The following is a 27,990-nucleotide window of genomic DNA, read 5'->3' on the forward strand; positions in this document are numbered from 1 at the left end:
AAAATAATTTATTTTCTTCAACTAATAAAAGTATGACATATGTATTATTTTATTTTAGAATATTTTTATATAAAATAATTAATTAATACACTTGTCATAATTTTAATGATCGGAAGAGATAAATTATCTTCTTATACAAATAAATAGTTTATTCTTGTATAATATATAGAAATTAAGTTGAACATATCAATAGACCAATACATCTTTAATAAACACATAAAGAACATACTAAAAAAGGAAATATAAACTAATAATTTATGGACTAAAAATGACTTTAATCAAACATTAGAAAAATTAGAATAAAAATAAATTACATAATATGCAATATAAAAATTTATACGTACTTAACATATTATTTACTATTCATTTATTTTTGTGAGTAGTCAATTATTAAAAATCAATTATAAATAATATAATAATAAGATGGGAAATTCTTACAATGTGAGTGCCTAAATTTTGTCTTAAAAAATAAATTGATGAAGTTAAACATGATATTTTTTGGTTAAAGAAATATGTGTGAAATATTTTTTTTGGTTTCTCACATGTATCCTTACACTTGAGACAATCTGTCCGAACCAGAAATATCTACAAGTACGTGAGACTAACTCTCTCAATATATATTTTTTTCATCCTAATAACTCAAATTCAAGATTTTACTTAAAGAGAATCAAACATCTACTACTTGAATTAATTTCCATTTGTAAATATATGTGAATATGAGAATAGTGGTGAGGATTAATTTGGAAAGAAAGGTTTAAATAAATAAATATCAGAAAAAGAAAGTATCATCTCTCACTCCAAAGATACCGCACGTGACAACCTTTTCCTCTCTAGCCTCATCCAATCACATTGCGCCACGTAATGCGGACCTTGATATTAGTATCTCTTAGTTAAAATGAATAAACCGCTATCATTCATTTCCACTTAGTTCGAAGCGCGAACAAACACCTTCGCTCCCAACACATTATTATTATTAATATTATTATCATTTTCCTTTCAATTTCATCTCTCATTTTCTCATCAGATTTCAATCTCAAACTCAACAAGGTTCATTTTCCTTCTATTTTCTCCCATATCATTTACGCATCGTAATTTTTACTATAATCGATTTCCTCATCTACTCACAATATATGAGTTTTATATACTGTTGTTGTATAATTCATCATTCATATTTAATCATCATTGACTCTTCAAAAAAACAATTAATTAAAATGAATGTTGATGATGTAGTGAACTGGCAGTAAGTAGATATTACACTCGTACTAATAATGTAGTAACTGAATGAAGCGTCGATTTCGGTCATAAATGAAGTCTTGTAATAATAAATGTGAACCGAATAGAATGCGTAATGCTCGCCGGAAGTGGTAGTAACTATGATTTTGAGTTAATCTAGTGACATGAATAGTAATTTTTTGTTGTTCTAGAAACGATGTTAGATTGATGGTTATGATTTGATTGTGTAGAAGAAGGAGTGGATCGAAGGATATGAGTAACAGTGTGATATTACACCAAACTTTGCTTTATCAAAGTAAGGTGGTGAATTCTTGTGGCAACACTTTATTCCAACCAGTGAGTTTCAACAAAGGATCCAGGAAGAAGTTTCTGCTGTCTACGAATTTTCGGGGGAACAGGTTTAGTGTGAGGAAACTGAAACAAGCCATGGGAAAACACCAACACGGCTTGGTTATTCCTTGTGCTGTGTTAACCACCAATGCGGCTTCTGGAGAGGTATGTTATATGGTTAAATACTTCCATCTTTTTTATTTCTATTTTTAGATTTTTGAACATGTAGGTACCGGATTCTCTCGTTAACCGTACATATCGCATATTGAGATCACACCGTACTATGTGTTTTTTATTAACTTGAAGTTGTATTGACTGCATTTATGGCCCAGGAGCAGCTTTCAAGGAAGTTCAACCTTGAAGGAAATATTGAGTTGCAGGTGATATATTGAATTGTATGTATAACTGATAAGGGCTTAAATATGTTTTTGGTCCCTGAAAGCTTAACCAGTTTTGGTTTTAGTCCCTATAATTTTTTTCTCCAAAGTTTTGATTTTCAAAAACTTGGTTTTATTAGCTAACACCTACATGGAACACATGCGCTGAGTTGAACAATTGTGATGTTGATACATCATGGACAAGGAGCAAAACCAATTTTTTGGAACATGTAATGATAAAAACCGAAGGAAAAAATTTTAGTGACTAAAACCAAAACTCGCTAAACTTTTGAGGATCAAAAACATATTCAAGCCTAAATAATAAATGAGATTGTAATAACCCTTTAGCTAATGGGTGCTTGTATTCAATGGAGCAGGTTGTTGTTAGCTCCTCAGCTCAAGGAGCTGCACAAGTAGATATTCAGGTTTCAAATAGTAATGGCTCTCTGGTTTTACATTGGGGAGTTGTACATGATAGGCAAGGGTATGTTGAGTGCTAGTCTATTAAATTGTTTCTATAATCCTCAAATGTTTTCGGTGTTTGGACTAGGTAATAACAACTTGTAATCTACTGTGTAACTTGAAGGATATTTTTTTAATTATACTTGTTTCTTGTTTCTAGGTGGGTACTTCCTTCCCATTCCCCAGATGGAACTAAAGCATATAAGAACAGAGCTCTTAGAACTCCTTTTGTGAAAGTAAGTTTCCAAAAATATTGCAAAAAAGAAAAGGTTTCCAGGAAAAATTATATACTGACTTGACTGATATAAATATAGATTCAACTCTGGTTTGACTAGTATTTTTTTCCTTTTCTCTTATTAGTCGGGCTCAGGTTCCCTCCTTAAAATAGAAGTTGATGATCCTGCTGCACAAGCTATTGAGTTCCTTATACTTGATGAATCTCAGAATAAGTGGTGTGCCCCCACCCATATTCAATTTATAGTTTTACAGTAAAATTGAACATAATTATTTTTCTTTTTCTATGTACAGGTTTAAAAACAATGGTGAGAACTTTCACATCAAGTTAGCAGTAAAAGATAAGCTAGTTAAACAGGTTTCAGTTCCTGAAGAGCTTGTACAAATTCAAGCATATCTTAGGTGGGAACGAAAGGGTAAGCAGACGTACACTCCAGATAAAGAGAAGGTCAGTAATGAATGGTGTTCATGTGTTGCATATTTTCATTTAGCTTCACAATTTTCAGTTTGCTTCCTACTTTGTTTATTCAGCAGATTCATTTTTCGACTACCCCTTTTCCATTTAGTTTGTTATGCTCTCTGGTTTCATTTTCACATTGCTTTGTTGCTTCACCTTTGAAGAAAATATTACATTTGTTCTTCTGAGTTATAGACAGTGTACGTGTTCTTGAATTTGCATTCCATAGAAATCACTTAAAACCTTTAGTTCTTTACATTCTTCCAATTAGTGCTGTGTTCAAGTGAACTTATGTATTCTTTACCTTTACTTATGGTGCTATCCTTATTTAAGTTGGTTCTAAGATCCTTTTCAATGTGCTTTAGAGCTTCCTCTCTGGTATGCTTGACTTTAGTTTCCATGAAATAGGTAGTCAGAAAAAAAACAGGGCTTCAACTTATGGTTGTGAGTAAACCTACCAGAAGCAGCATCCCTTTCTTCACTACTATGATATAGAAATAAGAATAGTATTTCTTTGAGCAGGTCGAATAGGCACTTTCCTTGTAAATTCCTGTTGCATGGACATTTTTTTGTCTACAAGAGTACTTCCTATTTATTCAAAATTACCCTTTGAAGTCCACACACTATAGCATGATAACCACTCTAAAGAAGTTGATAACTGTTGCAGAGATTGGTTATTAAATTTATGTTTCTACTACCTTTCGAAATGAAATAACCACTTGTTAAAACATGACAGCCATTTTGTTGTGGCTGTTTATTTATGGAAAGTGATAATTAGAGTTCCATAGGTTTTATTTGATCACAATCTGTACTGTATTGTCCATGCGTAGATAATCCAAGATGATATGGGAAATGGCTTTTAGCACAATGCTGTCATCCTTTTGTGGTTATTGGAATTTGTTAGAACCGTGAGATATGTATATGATTTTCCCCTCTACCATGTTAGGAGGAATTTGAAGCTGCTCGACGTGAACTATTAGAGGAAGTAGCTAGGGGTACTTCTTTACAAGACCTCCATGCAAGGTTAACTAACAAAACTGATACCACTGAAGTCAAGGAGCCTACTGTTCATGAAACAACGACCATCACAGATGAACTTGTGCAGATTCAAGCTTTTACACGCTGGGAGAAAGCTGGGAAGCCTAACTACTCTCCAGAACAACAACTTGTAACTTCATATCATTCTTTTGATTTCCCCCTTTTATGCTGAGTACTGCTTTCTTAGATTGTCAAAATTGTAATGTTCATTAATTGCTTTAAGTATCTAATGAGACTCGACTTCATGTAATGCTTAATTTACAGATGGAATTTGAGGAAGCAAGAAAAGACTTGCTATCTGAGCTTGAGAAGGGAGCTTCCTTGGATGAGATACAGAAGAAGATTGCCAAAGGAGAGATACAAACTAAAGTTGCCCAACAATCGAAATCCAAAGACTACTTTCACATCCAAAAAATACAGAGGAAAAAAAGAGATTTGACAAAGCTTATCAACAGAAGTGTGGTGGAAAATATAGTTGAACAATATATTGAATCTCCAAAGACCTTGACAGTAATTCAGAGTTACGCCAAGGCAAGGGAAGAGTATGATGGGAGTCTTGTTTTGAATAAGAAAATTCACAAGCTTGCTGATGGTGATCTCCTGGTGAGACAATTTCATCAAATTCATGTTTTCCCTTTTCTGATAGCTGGTCTTATTTTGATGAATATCCTAAATTGATACTCTTTCATATCATTAAGGTTCTTGTTACTAAGGATGATGATAAGACAAAGGTTCACCTGGCAACTGACTCCAAAGTGCCTGTTACATTTCACTGGGCATTATCTAGAACACCTGGAGGTGGTGAGTGGTTGGTGAGTTTATTAATTTGTTAACTCTAAAACTGACAATTATGTCTCTGTCATATCTGTGTCTTCATCTTATTTACATGAACCACACTGGCAATCTTAGGTACCACCCGCAAGTGCTCTCCCCCCTGGTTCTGTTACTATGAAAGAGGCTGCTGAAACTCCTTTTAAAGCTGGTTCTTCATCTCATCCTTCGTATGAGGTGTCTACAAAATTAAACCAAAGTTATATTTTAAATCTCATTGGCCTTTGAGATATTAGTTAAAGAAGATCTAATAATATAATTCAAATTTTCAGGTCCAGACCTTAGACATAGAAGTTGAAGATGATACTTTTAAAGGAATGCCTTTTGTCATTCTGTCTGGCGGAAAATGGATAAAAAACAATGGGTCAGACTTTTATATTGAATTTGGTGATAAGAAGCAAATACGAAAGGTTATACTTCTTGACATTGTAATACTTGTTCCTCTTTATCAACTTATCTTCATTGGTCTCACCTTGTTATTTTAATCAAAAAGAGTTTCTTTTTTGTTCCATTTAAAGGATTTTGGTGATGCCAAAGGTACAGCCAAGACTCTGTTGGATAAAATAGCCGAACTGGAAAGCGAAGCACAAAAGTCCTTCATGCATAGGTAAGTAATCCCTTAAAAACACTTACTGATTTATTAAATTATTGTTATCTGTCATGAAATGCTATAAACAAGGTTTTCTTAATGGATCTTAAGAAACGTGGCTTAAAGATTAGGACAACCATAGGCGAACCGATTAGGAAAATACGTTGTCTTACCCTTGTAAGTGGAGAGAATGCTTCTGGGTTTTGAACCCATTACCTCTAGATCAAAAGGCAGCAATGATACCTATGCTATTGTATTGAATTTGAACAGCTTGATTTTCTTCTCCCTTCTTTGTATCTGTCTCCTCTCTTTGAATATGTGAATGTGATTTGGTTACTGATCATGTTATTCATTCCCTATCAAATGCATAGTCTTTGTTGGTATTTCTTTAAGCATGATCGCTCATTAAAAGTAATATACAATAACTTCTTTCTTTCCTTTTTCTAATGTAAATCCAGATATGATGCATTTTGCTGAGCATAGTACCACTTGAATGTGGAATTGTTTTTTGGCATGTTGTATTGCTTATAATAATCCATAACGTGATAGTTGAAAATTTACCCTTAAATATCTTACATAGCATTGTTTCTGATTCGATGTTTTGACAAAAATATTTCTTAGGATCTCACTTGTTCTGTTGAGTCTGGGTTGACCACTCATGCACTTTTTTCTCAGATTTAACATTGCATCAGATTTGATAGATGAGGCCAAAAATGCTGGTCAGTTGGGTCTTGCGGGAATTTTGGTGTGGATGAGATTCATGGCTACAAGACAGCTCATTTGGAACAAAAATTACAATGTGAAGCCACGGTATGCTTCTTATAATTTGTTTATTTCTCCTGCTTTACAATATCTAATTTTCTGCTTTAGGTTTGGCTTCATTTGCTATACATTTTAAGATAATGTCTTTCTGTCTGTACTTGTTCTTTTTCTGATCACAAGTATTGCTTACCTATTGGAACAGTGAGATAAGTCAAGCACAGGATAGGCTTACAGACTTGCTCCAGGATCTTTATACTAGTTATCCACAGTATAGGGAACTTGTGAGGATGATCATGTCTACTGTTGGTCGTGGAGGTGAAGGTGATGTGGGACAGCGGATTCGAGATGAAATCCTTGTTATCCAGGTAGATATTTTGTTTATGTGCTTGTTTGTTCTTCTTGGTTTAGATGCAATCCTTGTTGATCCTTCCTGTCTGTCACATACATGCATGGATTTTAACTTGCATGGAAAAATTCTGTTTGACCTCCAGAGGAAGAACGATTGCAAGGGTGGAATGATGGAGGAGTGGCATCAGAAGTTGCACAATAATACTAGTCCTGATGATGTTGTAATTTGTCAGGTAATGTAGTCGTTTATGTCTTTGTATTTCCTTTTTGTTTGCCACAGCATCCTCACTTTTGATATTTTGGTAAATCTCTCCAGGCACTGATTGATTATATAAATAATGACTTTGATATTGGTGTGTACTGGAAAACATTGAATGACAACGGAATAACTAAAGAACGTCTTCTGAGCTATGACCGTGCCATCCGTTCTGAACCAAAATTCAGGAGAGACCAGAAGGAAGGTCTTTTGCGTGATCTGGGACACTACATGAGGACTTTGAAGGTTTGATTCATATATGTGGCCTTAATTCAATGTTGTATTTTTTTTTCTTTTTCATCTATTGCATGCACATTACTTGAAAGTTCTCTTGGCATCTATTCAGTATTTTTTCTTTTTTGTTATGTTTCTTCTTTATACCTACTACTGGGATTACGATCTTGTGTTCTCTACCCCAGTACCCCCCATGACATATTTGGCTCACCTTTGGTATTATAATTTTGTAATTGATTATTTTGGTTGGATTACAATATATGCAGGCAGTCCATTCAGGGGCAGATCTTGAGTCTGCTATTACAAATTGTATGGGTTACAAATCTGAGGTAAATTGAGTTTTAAATCTTCTTGTTATTGAGGGAACCATCCTGTTATATTTTTTGAAATCTCAATGTTATTAATTTGTATGTTATTGCTCTTCAGGGTCAGGGCTTCATGGTTGGCGTGAAGATAAATCCGGTGTCTGGTTTGCCTTCTGCTTTTCCTGTAATGCTATCTAATCTTTATGAGACTTTTTGTAATGCTGCTATGTTTTCTTAATTATGAAAATAATGTGTTTCATTTGTCTTGAGCAGGAACTACTTCAGCTTGTGATGGAAAACATTGAAAATAAGAATGTCGAACCACTTCTCGAGGTTTATCCTGCTTTGATAACGTCAATAATCATTTTTTGTTTGCTATATGCCCTAAACATTCCAGTACTGATATATGTGTGTGTGTTTCTCATGTTTTTGCCATAGGGCTTGCTAGAGGCTCGTCAGGAACTCCAACCATCACTCCATAAGTCCCAAAGTCGTCTGAAAGATCTTTTATTTTTAGATGTTGCTCTTGATTCTACAGTTAGAACAGCTGTAGAAAGGGGATACGAGGAGTTAAACAATGCTGGACCTGAGGTGATTTCCTGTTCTAATTATTCTTATATTGTTCTCACCAAATCTATTCACGTCAAAGTCTGATATGTTGACATGGACTATCCAGAAAATAATGTACTTCATCAGCATGATTCTTGAAAATCTTGCACTTTCTTCAGATGACAATGAAGATCTTATCTACTGTTTAAAGGTAGTGATTTTGGAGATTTACGTCTGCTTTTATTTCATTCTCATTATTCATTAGTCCTGTCATTATTTCAGGATGCATGTTCAGGCTTATAAAGCATATATGTGTGGCCTGTCATCTGAAACTTTTTCCACTTACAGGAAAGAGTTGAATTTTGCACTGTTTTAATCATGTTTGGTTTAAATGCATGTTGGGAAAATTAGCAATCAGGATATAAGTTTAAATAAATTAAATCCATGATGTGTGCTAAGGTTGTTTCTGGACAAAGTCGTGACCTTTGTTATTATTTATTGATGTTCACTCTTTATGTAAAAATATGTTTTTCTTGGTCAAAGTGGGTAGTTCTTTTCAACAAAGCACCTTATAAATAAACTTAATTCAACATCACTTTGAGATTACTTTGTGCACAATCGAATGCTAGAATACCACATATGCTGTTGCATATAGGTGCAAGTTGAAGTAATGTCTAAGTGTCCAAGATGTTCATAGTCTAGTTGTCTAGACAATTGAAAATATCCACCACACTTCAATGTTCCTTTTTGCTCTTTTGAAGGGATGGGATGTTGCCTTAAGCATGTGCAAGAGTAAAGATGCTCATTGGGCATTATATGCAAAATCAGTTCTTGACAGAACTCGCCTTGCACTCACAAACAAGGCAGAGTCATACCAGCAAATTCTGCAACCATCGGCAGAATACCTTGGATCACTGCTTGGCGTGGACGGATGGGCTGTATGTTTTCTATTTTATTTTATGTTTTTATCCCCCCACCATTACCACTTTTTCTGTCCTGAAATCTCCTGTTGCAGATTGAAATATTTACTGAAGAAATGATACGTGCTGGATCTGCTGCTTCTTTGTCTACTCTTCTTAATCGACTGGATCCTGTACTACGAAAGACAGCTAATCTTGGAAGGTGGAATTGATTATATTTCATCTTCAATAAATATAGTTATCACATTAGACTGTCATATCATTTTCAGTTGTTTTGATAATGATAACCTTCTATTGCAATTCTGGATGGCCTAGAACAGCTGGCAGGTTATTAGTCCAGTTGAAACCGTTGGATATGTTGAGGTTGTGGATGAGTTGCTTGCTGTTCAGAACAAATCATATGAGCGGCCTACAATTTTGGTAGTCAAGAGTGTGAAAGGAGAGGAAGAAATTCCAGATGGTGCAGTTGCTGTCTTGACACCTGATATGCCAGATGTCCTATCTCATGTGTCTGTGCGAGCAAGAAACAGCAAGGTATCATTGTTTGGATAGCAATTTTATTTTGTTTTGTTTCATTTTTCTGCTTATATATGAGGCAACTATCATTGAATGATGGATCTGTGCATTGTATGTTCAATTTGGTGCTTGATAAAAGGTACCATTCAAGATTAAGGAAAAGTTCTACCACATACTATAAGACCTGTAATGCTATATGGGACTGAATGTTTGACGGTAAAATGTCAACAAGAGAATAGAGAACATAGAAAGAATAAAAATGTTGTGTTGGATGAGTGAACACGCTAGACAAAATAGGATTAGAAATGAATGCATCAGACAGAAAGTTACAGTAGCTCCTATTGAAGAAAATATGGTAGGATCACAACTTTGGTGGTTTGGACATGCATGGAGGAGATCGGAAGAAGCCACAGTAAGGAGAGTAGATCAAATGGAGGTTAGTCCAATTCCTAGAGAAAGAGGTAGTCCAAGATAAACTATAGACGAAACGATTAGGAAAGATTTAGAGATAAATGTTTTATCAATGAACATGATTCATAATAGCTCATTATGGCATTGTTCGATTCATTTAGCCGACCCTACCTGCTGGGATTAAGGCTTGCTTGTTGTTGTAATGTATGGTCAAACTGCAAATTAAGAACACTTATCAACAACTATATCTTAAAAGCAATTCTTTAAAATTACTATGTTAGAAACAATTAAGCCTCATTCCAATAGATTTTGAACTTGAATATCATTGACTTCAACATCTTACCAGTGATATTGCTTGAATTATTAATTCTGTTAAAATTAAAACTTGAACTTTTCTCCAAAAAGAAATTAATATTAACCAATTAAAATGTTGAGACTTGACACACTTGTACCATCTCCTAATCTGTTATATATAGAGTTTAATTTTTATTAATCCAACAAATAAATTGTAGTTATTGTCATATTGATCTTGCATGCCAACATTTTGAAAATTTGGATGGCAATAAGCATGTAACAAATAGGTGATTTCACATCAATGTTGATAAATAAAATCATATATGTAATGATATACATATATAAAGTAGAGGGTGGGTTTCAACGCAACGGTAAAGTTATTTGCCTTGTGAGCTGAAGATCATGGATTCAAATACTGGAATGTATTTTCGCTTGTGAGAGTAAGGTTACATACATCTACCCTCCTCATAACACACGAGGTGAGAGCCTCGTGCATTGGGCAGTATATGTGTGTGTGTAAACTCCTCCCCAGTGAGATTTATTATAAATCCATCCAATAGAAGATATTTAGTTCTTTAAGATTTATTTGATTTATTTACACGGAAGGAGAGGATACTTTCTTTCTAAATAAGATTTTAATATGCATTGTATCTCAAATACTTAAGTCTCATGTTTTCAAGGTGTGTTTTGCTACATGTTTTGATCACAATGTCCTGGTTGAGAGAGGGAGAGGGAGAGGTTTCTTTCTAAATAAGATTTTCATATGCATTGACTGTCAAATACTAAATTCTGAAATTTTCCAGGTGTGCTTCGCTACATGCTTTGATCCCAATATCCTGGCTGACCTCCAAGCAAATAAAGGAAAGTTGTTGCGCTTAAAACCATCATCAGCTGATGTTGTTTATAGGTAATATTTCTGCTTTATCTCCAATCCTGAAAGACGTTCATTGGCTTGTTCTATATGCATATATCCCATTATATGAGATGAATTACCTTTTTCATAAAGCAACCAAGTCATCTCCTGCACAACCTAAATTGGCCTTTTTTATTTCCTTTCTTATACTATTTTTGTCTCTTTATTTGGAATTTCTTAAAAGTGAGGTCAAGGAGAGTGAGCTTATCGATGACAAATCAACTCTCCTGCAAGAAAATGGTTCTGGGTCACCCATATCTTTGGTCCAAAAGCAGTTTATTGGGAGATATGCTGTCTCGTCTGACGAATTCACTGGTGAAACGGTTAGATTTTAAAAATTGTACCGTGAATCTTAAGAAGTTAATGTTGTAGTTTTTTTTACTTATTTCTTTGTCTTTCTAGCCACATTCTGGCTAAGCACCAGATATGTGTAAGTGCACTGTCTTCATATTGTGTTCCTTCAGCATAACTAGCTTATGGTTGTGTCTTCCCAGGTTGGAGCCAAATCACGAAATATCTCTTATTTAAAAGGAAAAGTTCCTTCTTGGATTGGAATTCCCACCTCCGTTGCCTTACCATTTGGAGTTTTTGAACATGTCCTTTCTGATAAATCAAATCAGGTTCTGCATATTATCTTTTTATTTCCCGTACGTTATCGTGTTACGTATGTGCTGTGCAGATTTATCTTCTCTTTGGATTTACCATGTTTGTCAAGTAATTAGGTTTCTTCTTTTGTTTGATGACAACAGTGATTTGTTAATATACAAACTGGCTTCTGATTCTAGTAGTTGAATTGCTAATCCGTTGTATTAGATCTAGGACTGTTTTGCTTTTTATACAAAAATAATAATTACTCTTCATTGGAACATAAATTTGAATTTGTATTGCTGTTGTAAAATGGAGTCCCCTCATCCCCCTCCCTCTTGATGTTTTTGTTTTAGTGTTGGTGTTTGGTTCAAATTACAAAAAAATCAGACTATCAGGTAATCTTAATAACTAAAAAATCCAGCTTCAAAAATTCTCTAAGTTTTCATCCAAAAGCAGCTGCAGAAAACAGATTACATGGTTGCCAAACATCATCCTCTGCATATTATTGTTTTGGCCAAAATACAACTGTTTTTTTCTAAAACAAATAATCTAAACCACTAACCAAACACCCTTGTAAAGGATTATTAAGATAGGGTTATGGCATGCAAACTCTTATATTAAAGTTTAATTGTCCTTTGGATTGAAACTCTATGATTGACTAAACTATCTGTCTCTTCTATTAATTTATCTATTTTTTGTGTTTGCTCTTTTAAGTTATAGTTTTTCAAGACTTTCCTGTAGTTTAATGAAGTTTTGGACTGTATATTAACTAACAGGCCGTGGCTGAGAAGGTCAATGTTCTGAAAAAGAAGTTAACTGAAGGAGATTTTAGTGCCCTCAAGGAGATTCGTGAAACAGTTCTGAAGTTGAATGCACCATCCCAGTTGGTATGTTCTTTATAGCTGTATGTGTAACATTCATTGACACAATATGACATTTTTTCTTCTAGTGGACTACCAAGATTGGTATGTAGCCTAATTTGTTTTTTGCTATTTTGATAAAAATTTTGACAACTCCATGTAAAATGATGTAGAATCTTACAGACTTAGGCAATGAATGAATTATTTTCAGGTAGAGGAGTTGAAAGTTAAAATGAAGAGTTCTGGAATGCCTTGGCCGGGTGATGAAGGTGAACAACGCTGGGAGCAAGCATGGAAAGCTATAAAGAAGGTAAGACTTCCTTCCACATAAAGTGCATTAAACTAACTAGATTTGATGCTTGTTTCATTAAAAGTTTATGTATTGCTCTATTGTAAGAGTTCCTGGTCCTACAAATAGAATAATTGTGTAATCATACAGATTGTATGATGACTAGGAGAAATTATTCCTTGCCTCATTTTTTGTTCTTTTTTAGGCAAGTAGTTAATGCTATTAGCATTAGAAATTGAAATGAACCATTTTACATTTAACTCATTCACAAATAATATTCAACGTCTCCTCATTCAAAATTGTATTGGAGCTCTCAGTCTAGGAAGACTTTGATTTTGTGCCAATTAGCCTTGTCTTTGCCACTATAGTAGCCGCCTTCATCGCCAATGTCACTCTTGTTTTGTGCCTTCATCGTGCACCTAATGGCTGCTCATTCCTTTTCCTACAACCTAGACTCCATGGGAAGGAACAGGACTTGAGCTGTATAGTAAATTTCAAGGGTATACAACAAGGATAGGCAAGTCTGGCCTGATTTGATTCTAAATAAAAACAAAAAGAGAAAAGATTGAGAATGTTACAAGGTGATTTTGGTAATATCAAAGGCACAGAAGGTTGAAATTAATTGTATTTTGGAAAAATGCATGCTTCCAAAGTGATCTAAGGTGATGTAACCAATATATTTGATAAGAGTCTAGACACCATTATCTCTAAAAATAGGAGGAGCCTCTAGGGGGTGAAGCATCAAATCTTCAAGCCAAAAAATTGAGTCAAGTGGAGAGTTGAGTTTTACAAAGTTGTACGTGTTATCTTTTCTTATAACTCTTGAGTGAGGTACTTGGGTTTGTAGGTGGTACACATCTCGGGGTGAGTTTTCATTCAGGAAATATGCAATTTTCATGAACCTCCCTTTTACATGATATTTGAAGGACACGTTTTAAAGAGAAAATTTTGAGTTTAATGTTTTGCTTTTCTCATATAAATCCTTAATCTGACACCTTGAATGACATTAAACCCTGAGAAATTTTAATTAATTTAAGTTTATACAATCAATTTCTCCCAATTTTTTGTTTCCCTAGTTGGTTTTATTACATTGACCTCAATTGTTGCACTAAGACATTCTGCAATTGAAACAAACGTCATTTTAGATGTGGCTTATTTATCTTCAAAGTTTAGTAAAAAAAACTCTATGGTACTCAAGTATATGATCATATTTTAGTGCTCGTGAAATCAATGTCATTGATTTGTTTGTTTGATTCACAAAAAGGTGTGGGGCTCAAAGTGGAATGAAAGAGCATACTTCAGCACAAGAAAAGTGAAACTCGACCACGATTTTCTTTCCATGGCTGTCCTTGTTCAGGAAGTGGTAAATGCTGACTATGCTTTTGTCATCCACACAACTAATCCATCCTCCGGGGACTCATCAGAAATATATGCCGAGGTATAGTTCACTGCTTCATGTTTTTGTGGCTATGCTTCCACACATTTTGCAAACACATTCACCATTTGAAGAAAAAATAAAAAGTAGCTAAGACATCCAGTGTGATACACTTTTGACATAGGTGGTTAAGGGACTTGGGGAAACACTGGTTGGAGCTTATCCAGGTCGTGCTTTGAGTTTTATCTGCAAAAAACATGATTTGAACTCCCCTCAGGTAATTTTGTTTTGCCGCATAATTTTTGCAGTGTCAGTAATTCCATTCTTTTAATGATTATGTTCATGGTGGACATATGAAGCCTACTTTTGCTGGTACTGCATCTGTGCAATGAATTTGCCATTATTGTGCTAATAGTTTTGGGCTTCTGTAGGTCTTGGGTTATCCTAGCAAACCTATTGGCCTATTTATAAGACGGTCGATTATTTTTCGATCTGATTCCAACGGTGAAGATCTAGAAGGTTATGCTGGTGCTGGCCTTTATGACAGGTAAACTTCAACATCTCTTCAATGAACAGCTTCGTAGAAATAGACATTTGAAGAACCACTTGAATTTACTTGTTTAATTTTATCTAAACCAAGTACCTATCACTTAACTGTTTCCCCTTAAAAACAAGATGAAATTAAGACAAACATTAGAGCAAAGATGCAGAAGTCATATTCAAAATTTGTCTTTAGTTTAAAACTTTTTGGTGTAAGGATGAAACTATAGTCTTTTGTTTTTGGTGTAAGGATGAAACTATGCAGAAGTCATATTGAAGTGCATCTGACATTTTGATCTTTTATTTTTGCTAAATTTCTTACCCACCCTCAGTTGAAAACTATCAAGTTTCTTTATTCCTCTCTCTTTTTTTTCCTGTCTGAATTTCTTTTCTTTCTCATGTCTCCACTTTGGAAGCACCTTTTAACTTCATATTTGGTGAGAGAGAGAAAATGGGATAGTAAAAGGATTAAAATTGTCAAAGGCATGTTACTATATTTACTAATAAAGCCTATTTATTTTGCTAACAATTGATGTGTAGGGTTTCAGTTTGTGTGCAATACATGGAGGGATTAATTTGTCCTTGAGCTCTTAGGATTACTATTTCCTACAATTCTATTTCATCTTTTATGACATTAGTTAACTGAGTTTCCTTTGTAAACAGTGTGCCCATGGATGAAGAGGACAAAGTGGTGCTTGATTACTCATCTGACAAATTGATCATTGATGGTAGTTTCCGGCAGTCGATCCTGTCAAGCATTGCTCGTGCAGGAAGTGCAATTGAAGAGTTGTATGGCTCTCCTCAGGACATTGAAGGTGTCATCAGAGATGGCAAAGTCTATGTTGTCCAGACCAGACCACAAATGTAAGCTTCTACTCTTCAACTACATTCATGCCGGTCCAGCATGGCTCTTCAAACACGAGTGAGGTAGCTTCTGCTAGTTTGAGAGTGATCCTGCGAATTTAATGGAAAGTGATGTTATATGTTAAAACAATAAATATTTTATAAGTGTAACACTGACTTATGTAAATCCAGAAAATCTGATATTCTATACTTTTTTTCCTACTACATATTATATGTGCTATTTCTTCTTCCAAGCATGATTCAATGTTTACTTTGTGATCTATGTGTTATGGTTAGGTTCAATAATGGAGATTGAATTATCATTTCAGTATTTATTTTTTCATTTAAAGTTCTAAATAGTGTATAACACTATAACGCAAGTTAATAACATTAGTTTAATGCTTTTGATGGTGTCATTGAATTTGACTTTACAAGACAATAAAATAGTTGGAAGGTCCCCCTCTATCCATAGAAGATATTAATCTATAATCACTCTACAATAAGAATAAGGATAAAGTAGGAGAGATGAGGGTTTAGTGAAGTACCCACAATGGTGATTTTTATTGCCATGTCTAATCTTTAGTGTGTGTTGGTGATTCCATCTTGTACCTTGTTTCAATGATTTTTATATGGTAAAGTCCTACGTCTAGAGAATGGCATAATGCATGATCAACAAATCAATAAATATATCTTTCAAATGCTTACAAATGCTAGTCATTAATGTATGTATTGATTAAACATCAACTTAGTGGGTCATTTTTCTTAAGAAAGCCATTTTATTGCGTCATTGGATAATCAACTAAGATTTAAAATGTCCATATAATCAATCAAGCTAATGTGATAAATCAATTAGCTAGTGATTTTAACATAAAAATAACTAATTTTCACTATCATCTACTTTTTCCAATTACATATTTAATGCATATAATACCCATTTCCATACAACACAGAGAAATCTAAGTGGTGAATTGATAGAAACATTGAACTTTTTTCACATGTTTTTTTCTTGAAAAATGTTATCGATCCTTTCAAATTTTCAAACTGTTGGACCAGATTATATACACATCTTAAACCAAAATCTTAAAACATTAGTTTTATAAGTTTTTTTTTTTACTTATCAATTCTTTCGTTCCTCCTCACATATTCAAGGTGAGACTTCGTACTTGAATAAATCCAACACAAACTATAAGAACTAATAAAATTATAAAAGTAATAAAACTATGTTGGAACTAATAGGGTCCAGTCCAAACAAATCTGGGTCCTATATAAAGAACCCCAGTGATGAGTGTCTGGTTCAGTTTTCAAAAAGTTCAAAAACTGAAAGCGAAAAATGGCGGGAACTCTTGCGATGATTCCAACCAACTCTCCCACCACCATCAGAGACCAATGGGAGATTTGTTACGCGCGCTTCATCCCCTACTCCGCCACCGCCACCACCACCACCGCCACCACCTCCTCCGATCTCATCCCTATCCCTCCTCGCATCCGCAACCATCCTCCTCGAGGCAACTGGATCTCCTCCTCTTCCGTTGCCTTCCTCCGCCTCCTCACCGACTACTCCTCCGATGACGTCATCCTCACCGTTTCATTCAACTCCAAACTTCTCGTCAGTACTCTTCTATTTCTTTGTTGATTCGTAACTTGCTAGAATTTGTTTATATTTTAACTGAAGTAAAACGTCATTGTACATTCATATCGTTCGATAATTAATTAGTTTTGATATTTAAAAGATAGCAATGCTAGAAATACAGTTTTTTCGATAGTGTCGTTATTATTGGATGAATTTCATGTGAAATATCGGGACCTACTAGATAGATGATGGATTCGTGTAATTTAGTGACTCTTACGAGTAGAACTGATAATGAACCAAACTAATTGAACTTGAGCTAAAAATTAAGTTTGTTAAATAAACAAACTAAACTTGAGTTTATTAGAGTTCAACGCGTTAGTTTTATGACTTGGTTCGACTATATAAATGTGTGTATATGTATATGTGTGTAGAAAATCTTTATTTTATACATATTAAATAAATTATCATCATTCGAACTGGCGAATAAATCAACCGAGCTAATGAGTTGAACTAAATAATTCGTGAATTCTTGACAAACCAAACCAATTCAAGTTGACAAGTTGAATCTAATACTTGGCCAGCTTCAATTGATTCAAGTTTGAGCTGGAAACAGCTAGTTTTGAACTTGAATCGAGCTGAAGCAAGTTGAGCCCAGGTTCCACTCGGTTCGGCTGATTTTTAGTACAAGAAATTCACTCCACAATAAACAAGTGTGTTGATGACAATGTAGAAAAAAGTGTGTTAAATTCTTAATTGTGTTGTGTAATATGTGACAGGAAGAGCACTATGTTTCGAAGCTGTATTTTTCATGGCCTCAGGTGTCATGCATCTCTGGATTTCCTGCAAGGGGTATCAGAACTGTGCTAGTGAGCTACAGAGATTCCTTGGGCGAGGCAAGATTGTTCTACATGCTTTAGTATTTAGTGTGTGCATCAATTGATAACTTGATATTCAAAGTGATTTTCATGTGACTTGAGAAGGAAGTTAAATATATTAAACTCATTTTTGTTCACCTTGCATATCTCTTTTCGGATACAATACATTTTGGTTGGAATGCATTGTACACTTGTTAATATACTCTTAAACTTTTACTACGTGTCATTCCCTATGTTATTCTGGTCGACGACTAGCCATAATGTTTTATTGTAACTTGAGTTGCAAACTAGAAATACACTGTTGATGTTTGACCTTCATATTATAATTTTTGCATAAAAGATATTTGGGTTGGTAGGGCATGACAGGGTTGCTAATTTATTGAGATTACTGCAAATCCGGTCAGCAATATAACTAGCTTTCTCATAAAAGCTATAATAGCTTTCTTCTTGACCATCAACAGAGTTACTGCAAGGCTAATATAGCTACTTTTTCCTCTGTCAGATTCAAAAGTTTGCTATGCGGTTTCCTACAATCTATGAAACAGAGTCATTTATCAATTCTTTGAAGGTGAAACCATTATTGCTGATCATTGCATAATAATAATAAAATTGTTCACAAAGCAAAATGCATGTAACCTGGGCTGTGCTTCTAAAACCATATTATTTTCTTGTCAACTCTACATTATTATGTTCCTTGAAGGAGATCGTGAAAGATGAGAAGAGCCCCTGTCGCACCGGTGTTCACAGCCCTGAACCTTTAAATACCGACTTTGGATCTGCAATTTCAGCACAGTCAGAGTTCATGTCATCAAACAACCACTCCCACAGGTTTAAAGGAGTTTGTTGTGGTTGTTTAGGTTATATTGGGGGGGATGGGAGGATGTGGCTGTGTAATTATGCCTTGATAGATTGTCAATTGTTATTTTATATATGCTTAATACACAATTCCTACTCTTCTGTTTCTATTTTCAAGCATATCCTTAGTTATTTCCTTTTCCCCCAATTTTGTCTAGTGGAGCTATATGTTTCTCATGAATTATGTTGAAGTATCAGTTGAATTAATTGTTGTGATGGAAATTGGAAAATATTTACTGACCCTGGCTGTGTTTGAAGAGCTTGCGAGGAACCTAGCTTTATGACTCCGGTTGGCAGTTACATTCCGCAAATGCCACAAAGTATAAATGGTCGAAGAGTGACACCTTCGGGCACCCAAGAAAAGGCAACAACTCCTTCTCAAAACTTTGAAGGGGTCCTCCCAGCTTTGCCACCCAGTTTTACCTCACTACTCATGGATTGTTCTGAGATCAACCATGGTGGGTGAACTTTTTTTGTTTTAACATAACATTTATTTTTATTTTTGCACCACAACCTCTTTCATTTGAATAAGAAAATGTATTGCAGCTCAACCAACTGTTTCCAAGGAGGTTGATCTAAAGTCCCAAATTATGGTACATTTCTTGAAATTTTGTTAATATACTACAGGCTGATGTTTTTGTGTTTTGATTACCACAACTACATTGACATGGTGCACATTATAATATAAGCTTTCTCTCTAAGATGCAAATATTTGGGAAGTACAACTTCTATACTGATCATTTATTGTTCACAATATTGGTATTACTTTGATGCAGAGATACATGGAAGATTCTTCCTTCCAAGGTAGCAACCCCTCTTTCTTATTGCTCACCTCTCTTACATTTGTTAAGTCTTATGTGTTTCTTTCACCTGTTTAGTCTCCAGTCCTAAAGTAGAACATGAGTGGTAAACTATTTTAAGTTTTAAGTTTCTAGTTCTACTTTGGCTTGAATGTGAATATTTTTATGCACCCCATAGTTTTATGTACCTCGCCAGCGGCAGTTTATAGTTATGCTCTTCATGCTTATGTATTTATATATTGGTCTGAACTTGAGCTCACTGTGCTACATCCATTCTTTTGTTAAATATTGTCGGGTCAGCTAAATTTTGTTGTCCAACATACTTATGTAGCATTTCATGTTTTTAGATATGTTGATTAAGGTGGAGAAAGTTATTTGCGAAATGGGGGGTGATTTGTCCCTCTAGTTGTTCAGGGCAATGAAAATGGCACACAGAGAGCACCTTAGCATCTTTTCCAGGTTATTACTGAAGCAAGGTGGTCTTCACCACATTCTTCCCAAACATTGTATAGTGGCTTTCCATCTGAAAATCTCCCATTTATTTCTCTCTTAACAGTAAGCCACAATGCAACTTAGTTGCTTACTAATTCTAGGCTAAAATTCTTATTAGCTCCTTTTACTGTTCAGGAATTAGAAAGTCAGATTTATCAGAATACAGGAAATGTATGATTGATCAGTGAGTGGTTTCTGTTTAACAAGTTAAATTTAAAAGGCAATGTCAGAAATCTTAATCCAATCCTGTTTGGAAATCTTACATTGACCTTTTTTTCCATTATGACTCTAGATGTTATGAGATGGAGTCTAACAAAATTGAAGCATGGCATTTCTTTTCCAGTTAAAGCCAAATTCATGTAGAAACTCATTACAACATAGTTTCCTAGCTTATCCTAACCTCAATGATATTCTAAATGGTTGAGTCAAAATGTTTAATTGTGGGGAATAATAAATGGCCCACTTGGTAATGGTAATATGCTATTAAAATTTTGCTAATGAATGATCAAAAGTAAGCTACTTAGAATAGTTGTTATTGTAAAATAAATGATAACAAATAATATGGATAATCCATTAAACAATGACAATAAAATGTATAAACTAAATTTAAATTAATTGATAGATTAATTTGGTTTTGTATGGTTGTGTGGAGACAGGAGAGGATAGATTTAGATGGGGGAGCCACTGTGTTGACCGATTTGAGCCATAGGTTTTGACTGCTTTGATAGTTTTTTTAACTTTTATGTGCTACGTTTGCATATCTTGAATGGTGTTATGATATGTTTACTCAATCAATTATTTCAACGACTTATTTTTGTGTACGACTAAGTGTATCTTTCTACCTTTGGTTAAAAAATTAATCTCTTTCAGAGTTTGTGGCTGCTCCTCCTAACAAGTATTGCTCTCAGAAATCAAACCATTGACTTTTTGGTAATTGTGAAATCAAATAAAGTCTTATATCACTATATTAACATCTTCTTGCTTTGGACAGATTTATTTAGAACAAATAAAACTTGACTGAATACTAACCAACTTCATACTTATTTAAGGAACTATGGTGATGTTTTGCCTAATTTAAATTGATAACTATTTGAAAATACTGTTTTATTTTTATATATAATTCTCAAGTTTCACTTTACAATTCTACATTACAGATTCTGTCACTCTTTTCACTCAAGAAACTTTGAAGTCTTACACAAACTCCTATCATCTATGAATTTTCAAATTTTAACAATCCATTGTTTTTCATCCGAACACATTGTTTTAAACTTTAGGTTCAGTGAATATAAATTCAAATATGGTTATGGCATATAATAAATAATATTAGTGTAATAATGAAATAAAAGCAAAGGATTTGCGCCTGACATGTATTTCCTTAAATAAATTAGAGAATTTGAAAACAATATTAATGCTATTAGAAGAATAAAGATTTTGGAATGATTTTGACTGACCAAATCATAACATGGCATATGGATAATCTCATCTGTAAGTATTCAAATTGAGTCAATTACAATATAAAGATACTTCTTTTTTCTTATAAAATAAATAAATTCTGAATTATATAAAAATGTTTATGTTGATAAAAAAGGTGTGTCCATTATATTCCAATATTATTATTTAGACATCAATTATATAAAAAATAAGAAAAATGTGGTTGAAAGGCCAAGGAAAGCAATGTTTATCCCATTTCCTAGAGCTTTCCTAGTTAGTAATTTCTTAGCAAGTGATAATGTTATCCATCATATAAAGTTGATGCCATCTTTGGATGGATCACAAAAATCCCCAAAGACCAACATCATCCATTCAATTCTGTTGAACTTTCATCCTTATTTCTCATCTGGGTAAGTATATGTTGTTTTTGTTTTATACTTCCTTTGTTTTTAATCCTATATAAACAGGTAGTAGCAGTGGTGGTGGTTTCAACTTTGAATTTGAAGGTGGAGATTTGGATTCCTATTTTTTATTATGTTGTTTGCATACTAAGCATATGAATCACCTTCAAATTAACTATTGTTCCAAGCCATTTTTTATAAAGACATTTCCTTTCTTTCAGAACTCTCTGCATGCAAGGATTAAAATCCTGTTTTTCCTTCTAAATCATGAGATCTTATGGTTTTTTTTTTGTTCTTAAACATTATAGATAGTGGTGAGTGTCATGTCTCTTCTTAAAATATCTTGTATAATTAGTTACATATATATACCCTGATCGTAATTAAGGTTGTAATGTTTTGGTGTTTGCAGTATTCACAGCTGCAATCATAATTGTGTTGCATCAGCCATATTTTTATGCAATTGTACTGTCACTATGCATCAACTGCATTTAAAACCAAGACCAAATTAAGCTTTGTTAATTAACTATAACTATCAAATTCCATTACATTGTTTCACATGTTGTTGCAGGAGTAATATATAATATAACATGGCTGGTATAGCAACTGCAGAGATTTGTGACACAAATGCAACACATATAACAAATGGAGAATTGAGGATTCTGCATCCAGATTTCAACATTTATGGTCAGTCAAGGGCATTCTCAGGGCCCATTGTGACTTTAAAGGTGTTTGAAGACAATGTGTTAGTTAGGGAAGTTCTTGAAACAGAAGGAGAAGGGAAAGTTTTAGTGATTGATGGAGGAGGAAGCAAAAGATGTGCCTTGTTGGGAGGGAATTTGGGACAGTTAGCCCAAAGCAAGGGTTGGTCTGGGATTGTGGTGAATGGGTGCATTAGAGATGTGGATGAGATCAATGAATGTGGCATTGGTGTGAGGGCATTGGCTTCTCATCCACTCAAGTCAAATAAAAAGGGAAATGGTGAAAAACATGTTCCTGTTTATGTTGGTGGAACATTCATTCGTGATGGAGAATGGTTGTATGCAGATAATGATGGTATCCTTGTATCAAAATTTGAGTTGTCAATTTGAATTAGTACTAGTGTAATGAATAAAGTTCTAAATCTCATGGTTTTTTATTAGTACAAGAATGAAGATATTAATTGAGTTTTGGCATTGTAGGAAGATATGGCTCCATCATAAATTTATAACCAATGTGAGTGATAAGCATGAAGCTATACAATTTCGGCTCCACTGACTAAGAAAACAAATTGATGCCTAAGGCCTTCAAGTGAGTTTTTCAACTCGCTGTTTATGATGTCCTAAATTAATAGTAATTTAACAAAACAAAGAGAATCAAGAATAAAAAAACCAAATTATTCAATCCGATCCACACTACATTGCAATTTTTTTCACTTACAAATGACATGAGTTTAAGTTGTTGAGTTATGACTATACTTAAAATGAAGCATAAGTGATAAGATCCCCTGGCACAAAATTGTTATTTTTATTTCCAATGTTCTTTTTGGGTGTGCATATATCTTCTATCCGCGACATAAATTAAGTTTATATTTTCTGACTAATGAAAATGAAAAGGTACATATATTAATATACATTTTGAAACAGAAAATGTTGCTTCGCTTAACTACACAATCTACGGAGCACATCTTCTGTCACAAGATATGTATCACTCCATATACCATTTCATTCTCACTAATCAGAAAATATAATCTTAATTTATATTTTATTTTTCTGATCAATAAAAAACAAGGATACATAAAATGGTACAAACTTCGAGACAGAAGATATGGCCCGCAATCTATCATTTGTAGTTTGATATAGTGCCCCCAAGAAATTGGTTCTTTAAGAGCTATTTAAGAAAATCGAATCCTGCATATAGTGCCCCTAGATTCCCATGTAACCTTGATTCTTCCCATCCAAAAAGTTTCATAACAGTCCAGATTATTGCATACAAAATCTAGCCACCATAACAACATCTAGTAGTATATCGTTACAAAATATGCAAGATTTTAAACAAAATATAGCAGTATAATTGTAAGACACATGGGTTTGCTTACTTTGGCCAAAGAAAGGTAAGAGAGGAGCTGAAATGGAGCAAGAAATTGCATGGAACAAGTGAAGGGTGCATGGAACTAGCCAAAACAGAGTATTACTGTATTAGAGAGTGCAACACAGGTGTAGTATTCTAAGAACTTGATCAAATAGGGATGGACACTGCCCGGATGAAATCCAAACAGAGAGGCTACAAAAATCTATGTGTCATGGGTTTGTGTGACAAAGGAGATAGGACTGTGCAACGGTTTTGCACAAGGAAGAAAAAGAAGAACAAGATGCTGTGACGAGGAAGAGGGTCTGGGTGAAAGAAACAGTAAAAGGTAAAATGGAAATTGAGTAAGTTTAAATGAAGGTAAAGAAGATGCACAACAAAGTAGATAACACAGAATAGGGTTCGGACCCTCTTCACAGCAGTGGTCACTATAGCTGCAAACTCACCAGCTACAGAGGATGCAGGTTCAAATTGCAGCACCTGTCTGGCCCAATGCAGAGCTGCTATATGCCACCATTTATGCATCTACAGTGCCACCATTTAATGCATGCACTATATAATGGTCTATAATTTGTCAAAAATAAAATACAACTTGGATGAGGGCATAAAATTAATACATCACCACCAACATGGCCAGTTTTACCAGCAGATATACTTCCACAAAATCTAAGATGATAACTAACAATAGACCACAAGTACATACATAGAAGCAAAAAAGAAACAACAACCACAAATACATACAACTATTAACTCTGAACAAAAAATGAAACCAAAAGTTAATACAAAATATAAGAATTATTCAGAATACTGAAATTTATAACAGTCAAAAGTTAATACAAAATATAATTGATCATATCACATTTTTTGTCATTTGAATCTTATAAGCACACAAGATCACCCAAAAGATTTATGCAATATTGACATAAACCACAAGCAAAACACACCAACCATTTGAAGCCCAAACAAAGAAAATTCAATCAGGAATACCTCCAGTCGAGTGTTGGCTTACTCTGTTATGCTGCCATATTTCATGAATGCCTCAGCGTGATAGCAAGCATACAAAAGGATCCTCATCCAAGTTCCAATAATTTTTAATAACAAAGTCAATGCCACACAATTCCACAGGGAAAAGGTACAGATAGTTTTCATGATTTTATCAGTTTTTAAACTAGAGTGTTTTAAAGTTAACATACCATGAGATAGCAACAGCATCACAGAGCATGGACAATAGTTACCAATACCAGAGTACAAAAGAAGCCACAAACACAAAAGCTAAATAGATAGTAGCAAAACATGCACCAGAATACCAAAAGATAAACTATGATGCTAATGCTAGTTTGATGACTTGTAAGCCTCCAATATCAACCTAGCCTGCTTAGCAATTAGTTCTACACGCTTTACAGAAAGCTCCAATTCAATATCTTGCAGTTCCTTCCACTGCCCCTCCAATTCTTTCCTTTTCGATGCTCCAATTAACTCAATTCCTCTTTTTACCGCATCCTCACTCAGCCCATGCAACCCAACACCCTTGTTAACCTGAAACACTTCCATTAGATACGAAATTGTATCGGTCTCACTTGCATCAGTCAATTCAACAATGTCCATCTTCAAATCTTTGTTCGAATCAACGGATCTCGCCTCCAATTTCAATTCAGGTTTTGGAGCAGCAACACTTGTACCTTTAACTCCCTTCTTCGGACTCTTGACAGCATTCCCATCAGACTTCGCCTTTTCCCCAGATGCTGCATTGCCCCAAACCTTCTTTGACAATTCAAATATTTCCCGGTCAAATTGTTTCGAAAACTTCGGATCTTCGCCACTTTTTCCTCTCTTTGCATTCTTCTCAAATTTCAGCTTCAACCTTCTTATCTTCTCCTTCAACTGGTTACTAGAAGCCTCAGCATGCAGCGATTTCTTCATGAAATCATAAAAAGCATCAGCATATTTATAAGGATCTTGTCCAACCTTTGAAGTGAACTCAACCATTCCTTTCAATATAGCAATCTCATCTTCCTCACTCCACAGCCTCTGAAATAACTTCTTCGAGTTAGACTCTCCCCCTCCACCACTCTGCTTCACATCCTTCATCTCTTCGTCACCATCAGCATCGGCATCAGCATCAATTCCCTTCTTCTTAGCCCGTTTCGGAGGATCATTAACCAGAACATTGATTGTCTTCGCAGGGCGCTTCAATGCATGTCTATCCTTCACGGACTGCACAGAATTCGAATTCGATTTCGGAGTCTGATCCAGTGGCTTCAATGCGAGGGGTTTAGGTTTGGAATTTGGAAGAAGAGTGTCGGAATCAGATTCAGAACCAGAATCAGTTTCAGAATCGGAAGATGTAGCAGATTTGTTAGGTGGAGTTTTGACAGAAAGGGGTTTAGGGTTTTGATCTTCAACTTCTTCTTGGGAAGAGGATTGTGATTCATCGGAATCATCATCAGAATCAGGTTCAGGAACATTGTGATTTTTGGGAGGAGGTGTGAGATGATATTCATCTGATGAAGTTTCAACAGAAGGAGGAGGAAGAGATGATTTTGGTTTCTTCGCCATTGAGAAATTGGGAATTAGGGTTTCAACGGAGAGAGAGTGTGTGAGAAAGGAAAAGATGCACACAACACTACAGTAAAAGATTTGTGGCTTTCAACGTTTTATCCTTTTGTTTGGACGGAAATTGAATTTGAACGAAAAAAATTAGAGGGAAAGAGTGTTTTCACTAGCAATTACAACTAGGGTGAGTAGGACCGACCTGTATAGTCCGATTATGATTGGAATTGAATAAGGTCGGATCTTATTGAGTCTAGCTGGATTTCAGGTTCAAAAATTAGATTCAATCAATATTTAGGATTGGGTATGAATCAAATATGACCCGACTTAACTCATAGTCATTCACTCATCATATTTTTTATGTATCACTATTCAATTATGAACACATTAATTACATTTTTTGTCGAAATTATCATTGATTGTTTAATTTTTTATCATAAATACATGATTACTAATATATATCATTTTATATGTCAAATTACATATTCATATTAATAATAAATATTGAAATGACTTTATCTAAAACGAGTTTGTATTATATTTAATCAAATCTAAGATCGGGTTCGGGTTTAAAGGTTGACCCGATTGATATTAGTTTTGGGTCTAGGTCTGGGTACAAAAAAATGAATCAACCAACATTTAGGATAAGGTAAGGGACAGACCTTAATCCATCTCAACCCGACTCATATTCATCCTTAATTAGGGTGATATGTTTGTTCGCCTAAATTAGGATAAGCATGGGCACGTTTTTTAATAAGGCATGAAATTCATGTCTTGTCCATCATAAATATGGGAAGAACAACTTACGGATCGTTCTTTAGACATATATATGAAGGTAAAATATGTCCAAGAGATGTTTAGGTACTTAAACATACATAATTTCTATTTTTCAATTTTGCCCTTACTATTATATAAATGTAAAATATGCTTAAATGACATTTAGGTAATTGAATATATATAATTTCATTCAATTCCATTTAGTAACCTATCACGACATAATTTCCATATTATAATTTTATCGATTTGTAGCATCCCAATAATAACTACAAGAAACTTGCACATGTTCTTTTATTCTTTTCCATCGTATTATTATTATTTCACATATTCTCCTACTTTTATTTTCTCTTTTCATCACTTCAAGAATAACAACTTTGAGTGACATGAAAAAACATCCAATGACACATTAATCATTAGTAGTACAAGTTGAAAATTTTATAGAAGTCAGAAAGAAAGAAAGAAAAAAAGAATGTGGATCGAAAGGTACAGAGTGCCGATCGACACGCTAACATATATAAAGAAAAAATGTATGCACTGATAATGTATGAGGATGATGAAATTTTAATATTATTTATATTATGATTCTATCTGAAGTGAATGATTTAATCTCTAATATACATT

The 27,990-nt window shown here is 34.3% G+C and overlaps 4 protein-coding genes and 1 long non-coding RNA gene across 13 annotated transcripts; 3 read left to right on the plus strand and 2 right to left on the minus strand.

Moving 5' to 3' along the window:
* On the plus strand, positions 970–15,835 carry LOC109332623 (alpha-glucan water dikinase, chloroplastic-like). 5 transcript variants are annotated; one of them, XM_019567619.1, is made up of 34 exons: positions 970–1,047; positions 1,464–1,728; positions 1,896–1,943; positions 2,318–2,424; positions 2,563–2,638; positions 2,763–2,854; positions 2,931–3,084; positions 4,040–4,261; positions 4,396–4,734; positions 4,830–4,943; positions 5,041–5,139; positions 5,235–5,372; positions 5,481–5,569; positions 6,227–6,361; positions 6,516–6,678; positions 6,805–6,894; positions 6,978–7,163; positions 7,418–7,480; positions 7,578–7,640; positions 7,730–7,789; positions 7,895–8,047; positions 8,133–8,216; positions 8,767–8,943; positions 9,021–9,127; positions 9,246–9,459; positions 10,950–11,053; positions 11,244–11,382; positions 11,554–11,679; positions 12,424–12,534; positions 12,719–12,817; positions 14,061–14,234; positions 14,356–14,448; positions 14,603–14,718; positions 15,375–15,835. In XM_019567619.1, the coding sequence occupies exons 2-34, from the start codon at positions 1,486–1,488 to the stop codon at positions 15,577–15,579; spliced, it is 4,383 nt and encodes a 1,460-aa protein (XP_019423164.1). In that variant the 5' UTR covers positions 970–1,047; positions 1,464–1,485; the 3' UTR covers positions 15,580–15,835. The 5 variants fall into 5 exon arrangements, with proteins under 5 accessions (XP_019423164.1, XP_019423166.1, XP_019423167.1 ...); XM_019567621.1 differs by having other exon boundaries at positions 1,902–1,943; XM_019567620.1 differs by having other exon boundaries at positions 1,025–1,047; positions 1,467–1,728.
* LOC109332630 lies at positions 3,774–21,994 on the minus strand. The gene is made up of 3 exons (XR_002105912.1): positions 21,921–21,994; positions 21,311–21,327; positions 3,774–3,784 (listed from the first exon to the last, which is right to left on the minus strand). It is a non-coding gene; the product is annotated as an uncharacterized LOC109332630 (long non-coding RNA).
* On the plus strand, positions 16,832–20,309 carry LOC109332628 (protein POOR HOMOLOGOUS SYNAPSIS 1). 4 transcript variants are annotated; one of them, XM_019567636.1, is made up of 8 exons: positions 16,832–17,160; positions 17,901–18,017; positions 18,502–18,567; positions 18,700–18,827; positions 19,113–19,312; positions 19,387–19,447; positions 19,631–19,658; positions 20,002–20,309. In XM_019567636.1, the coding sequence occupies exons 1-6, from the start codon at positions 16,885–16,887 to the stop codon at positions 19,431–19,433; spliced, it is 834 nt and encodes a 277-aa protein (XP_019423181.1). In that variant the 5' UTR covers positions 16,832–16,884; the 3' UTR covers positions 19,434–19,447; positions 19,631–19,658; positions 20,002–20,309. The 4 variants fall into 4 exon arrangements, with proteins under 4 accessions (XP_019423181.1, XP_019423180.1, XP_019423182.1 ...); XM_019567635.1 differs by having other exon boundaries at positions 19,401–19,447; XM_019567637.1 differs by lacking the exon at positions 19,387–19,447.
* Positions 21,773–23,104, plus strand: LOC109332629 (putative 4-hydroxy-4-methyl-2-oxoglutarate aldolase 3). Of its 2 annotated transcripts, none has more exons than XM_019567638.1 (2): positions 21,773–21,987; positions 22,547–23,104. In XM_019567638.1, exon 2 carries the CDS (start codon positions 22,566–22,568, stop codon positions 23,064–23,066), a length of 501 nt encoding a protein of 166 aa, XP_019423183.1. In that variant the 5' UTR covers positions 21,773–21,987; positions 22,547–22,565; the 3' UTR covers positions 23,067–23,104. The 2 variants fall into 2 exon arrangements, with proteins under 2 accessions (XP_019423183.1, XP_019423184.1); XM_019567639.1 differs by having other exon boundaries at positions 21,921–21,988; positions 22,566–23,104.
* LOC109332627 (GLABROUS1 enhancer-binding protein-like) lies at positions 25,113–26,660 on the minus strand. The gene has a single exon (XM_019567632.1). It carries the CDS (start codon positions 26,596–26,598, stop codon positions 25,375–25,377), a length of 1,224 nt encoding a protein of 407 aa, XP_019423177.1. The 5' UTR covers positions 26,599–26,660; the 3' UTR covers positions 25,113–25,374.

Source organism: Lupinus angustifolius, chromosome LG18 (assembly GCF_001865875.1).
Source record: "Lupinus angustifolius cultivar Tanjil chromosome LG18, LupAngTanjil_v1.0, whole genome shotgun sequence".
Classification (NCBI taxonomy): Eukaryota; Viridiplantae; Streptophyta; class Magnoliopsida; order Fabales; family Fabaceae; genus Lupinus; species Lupinus angustifolius.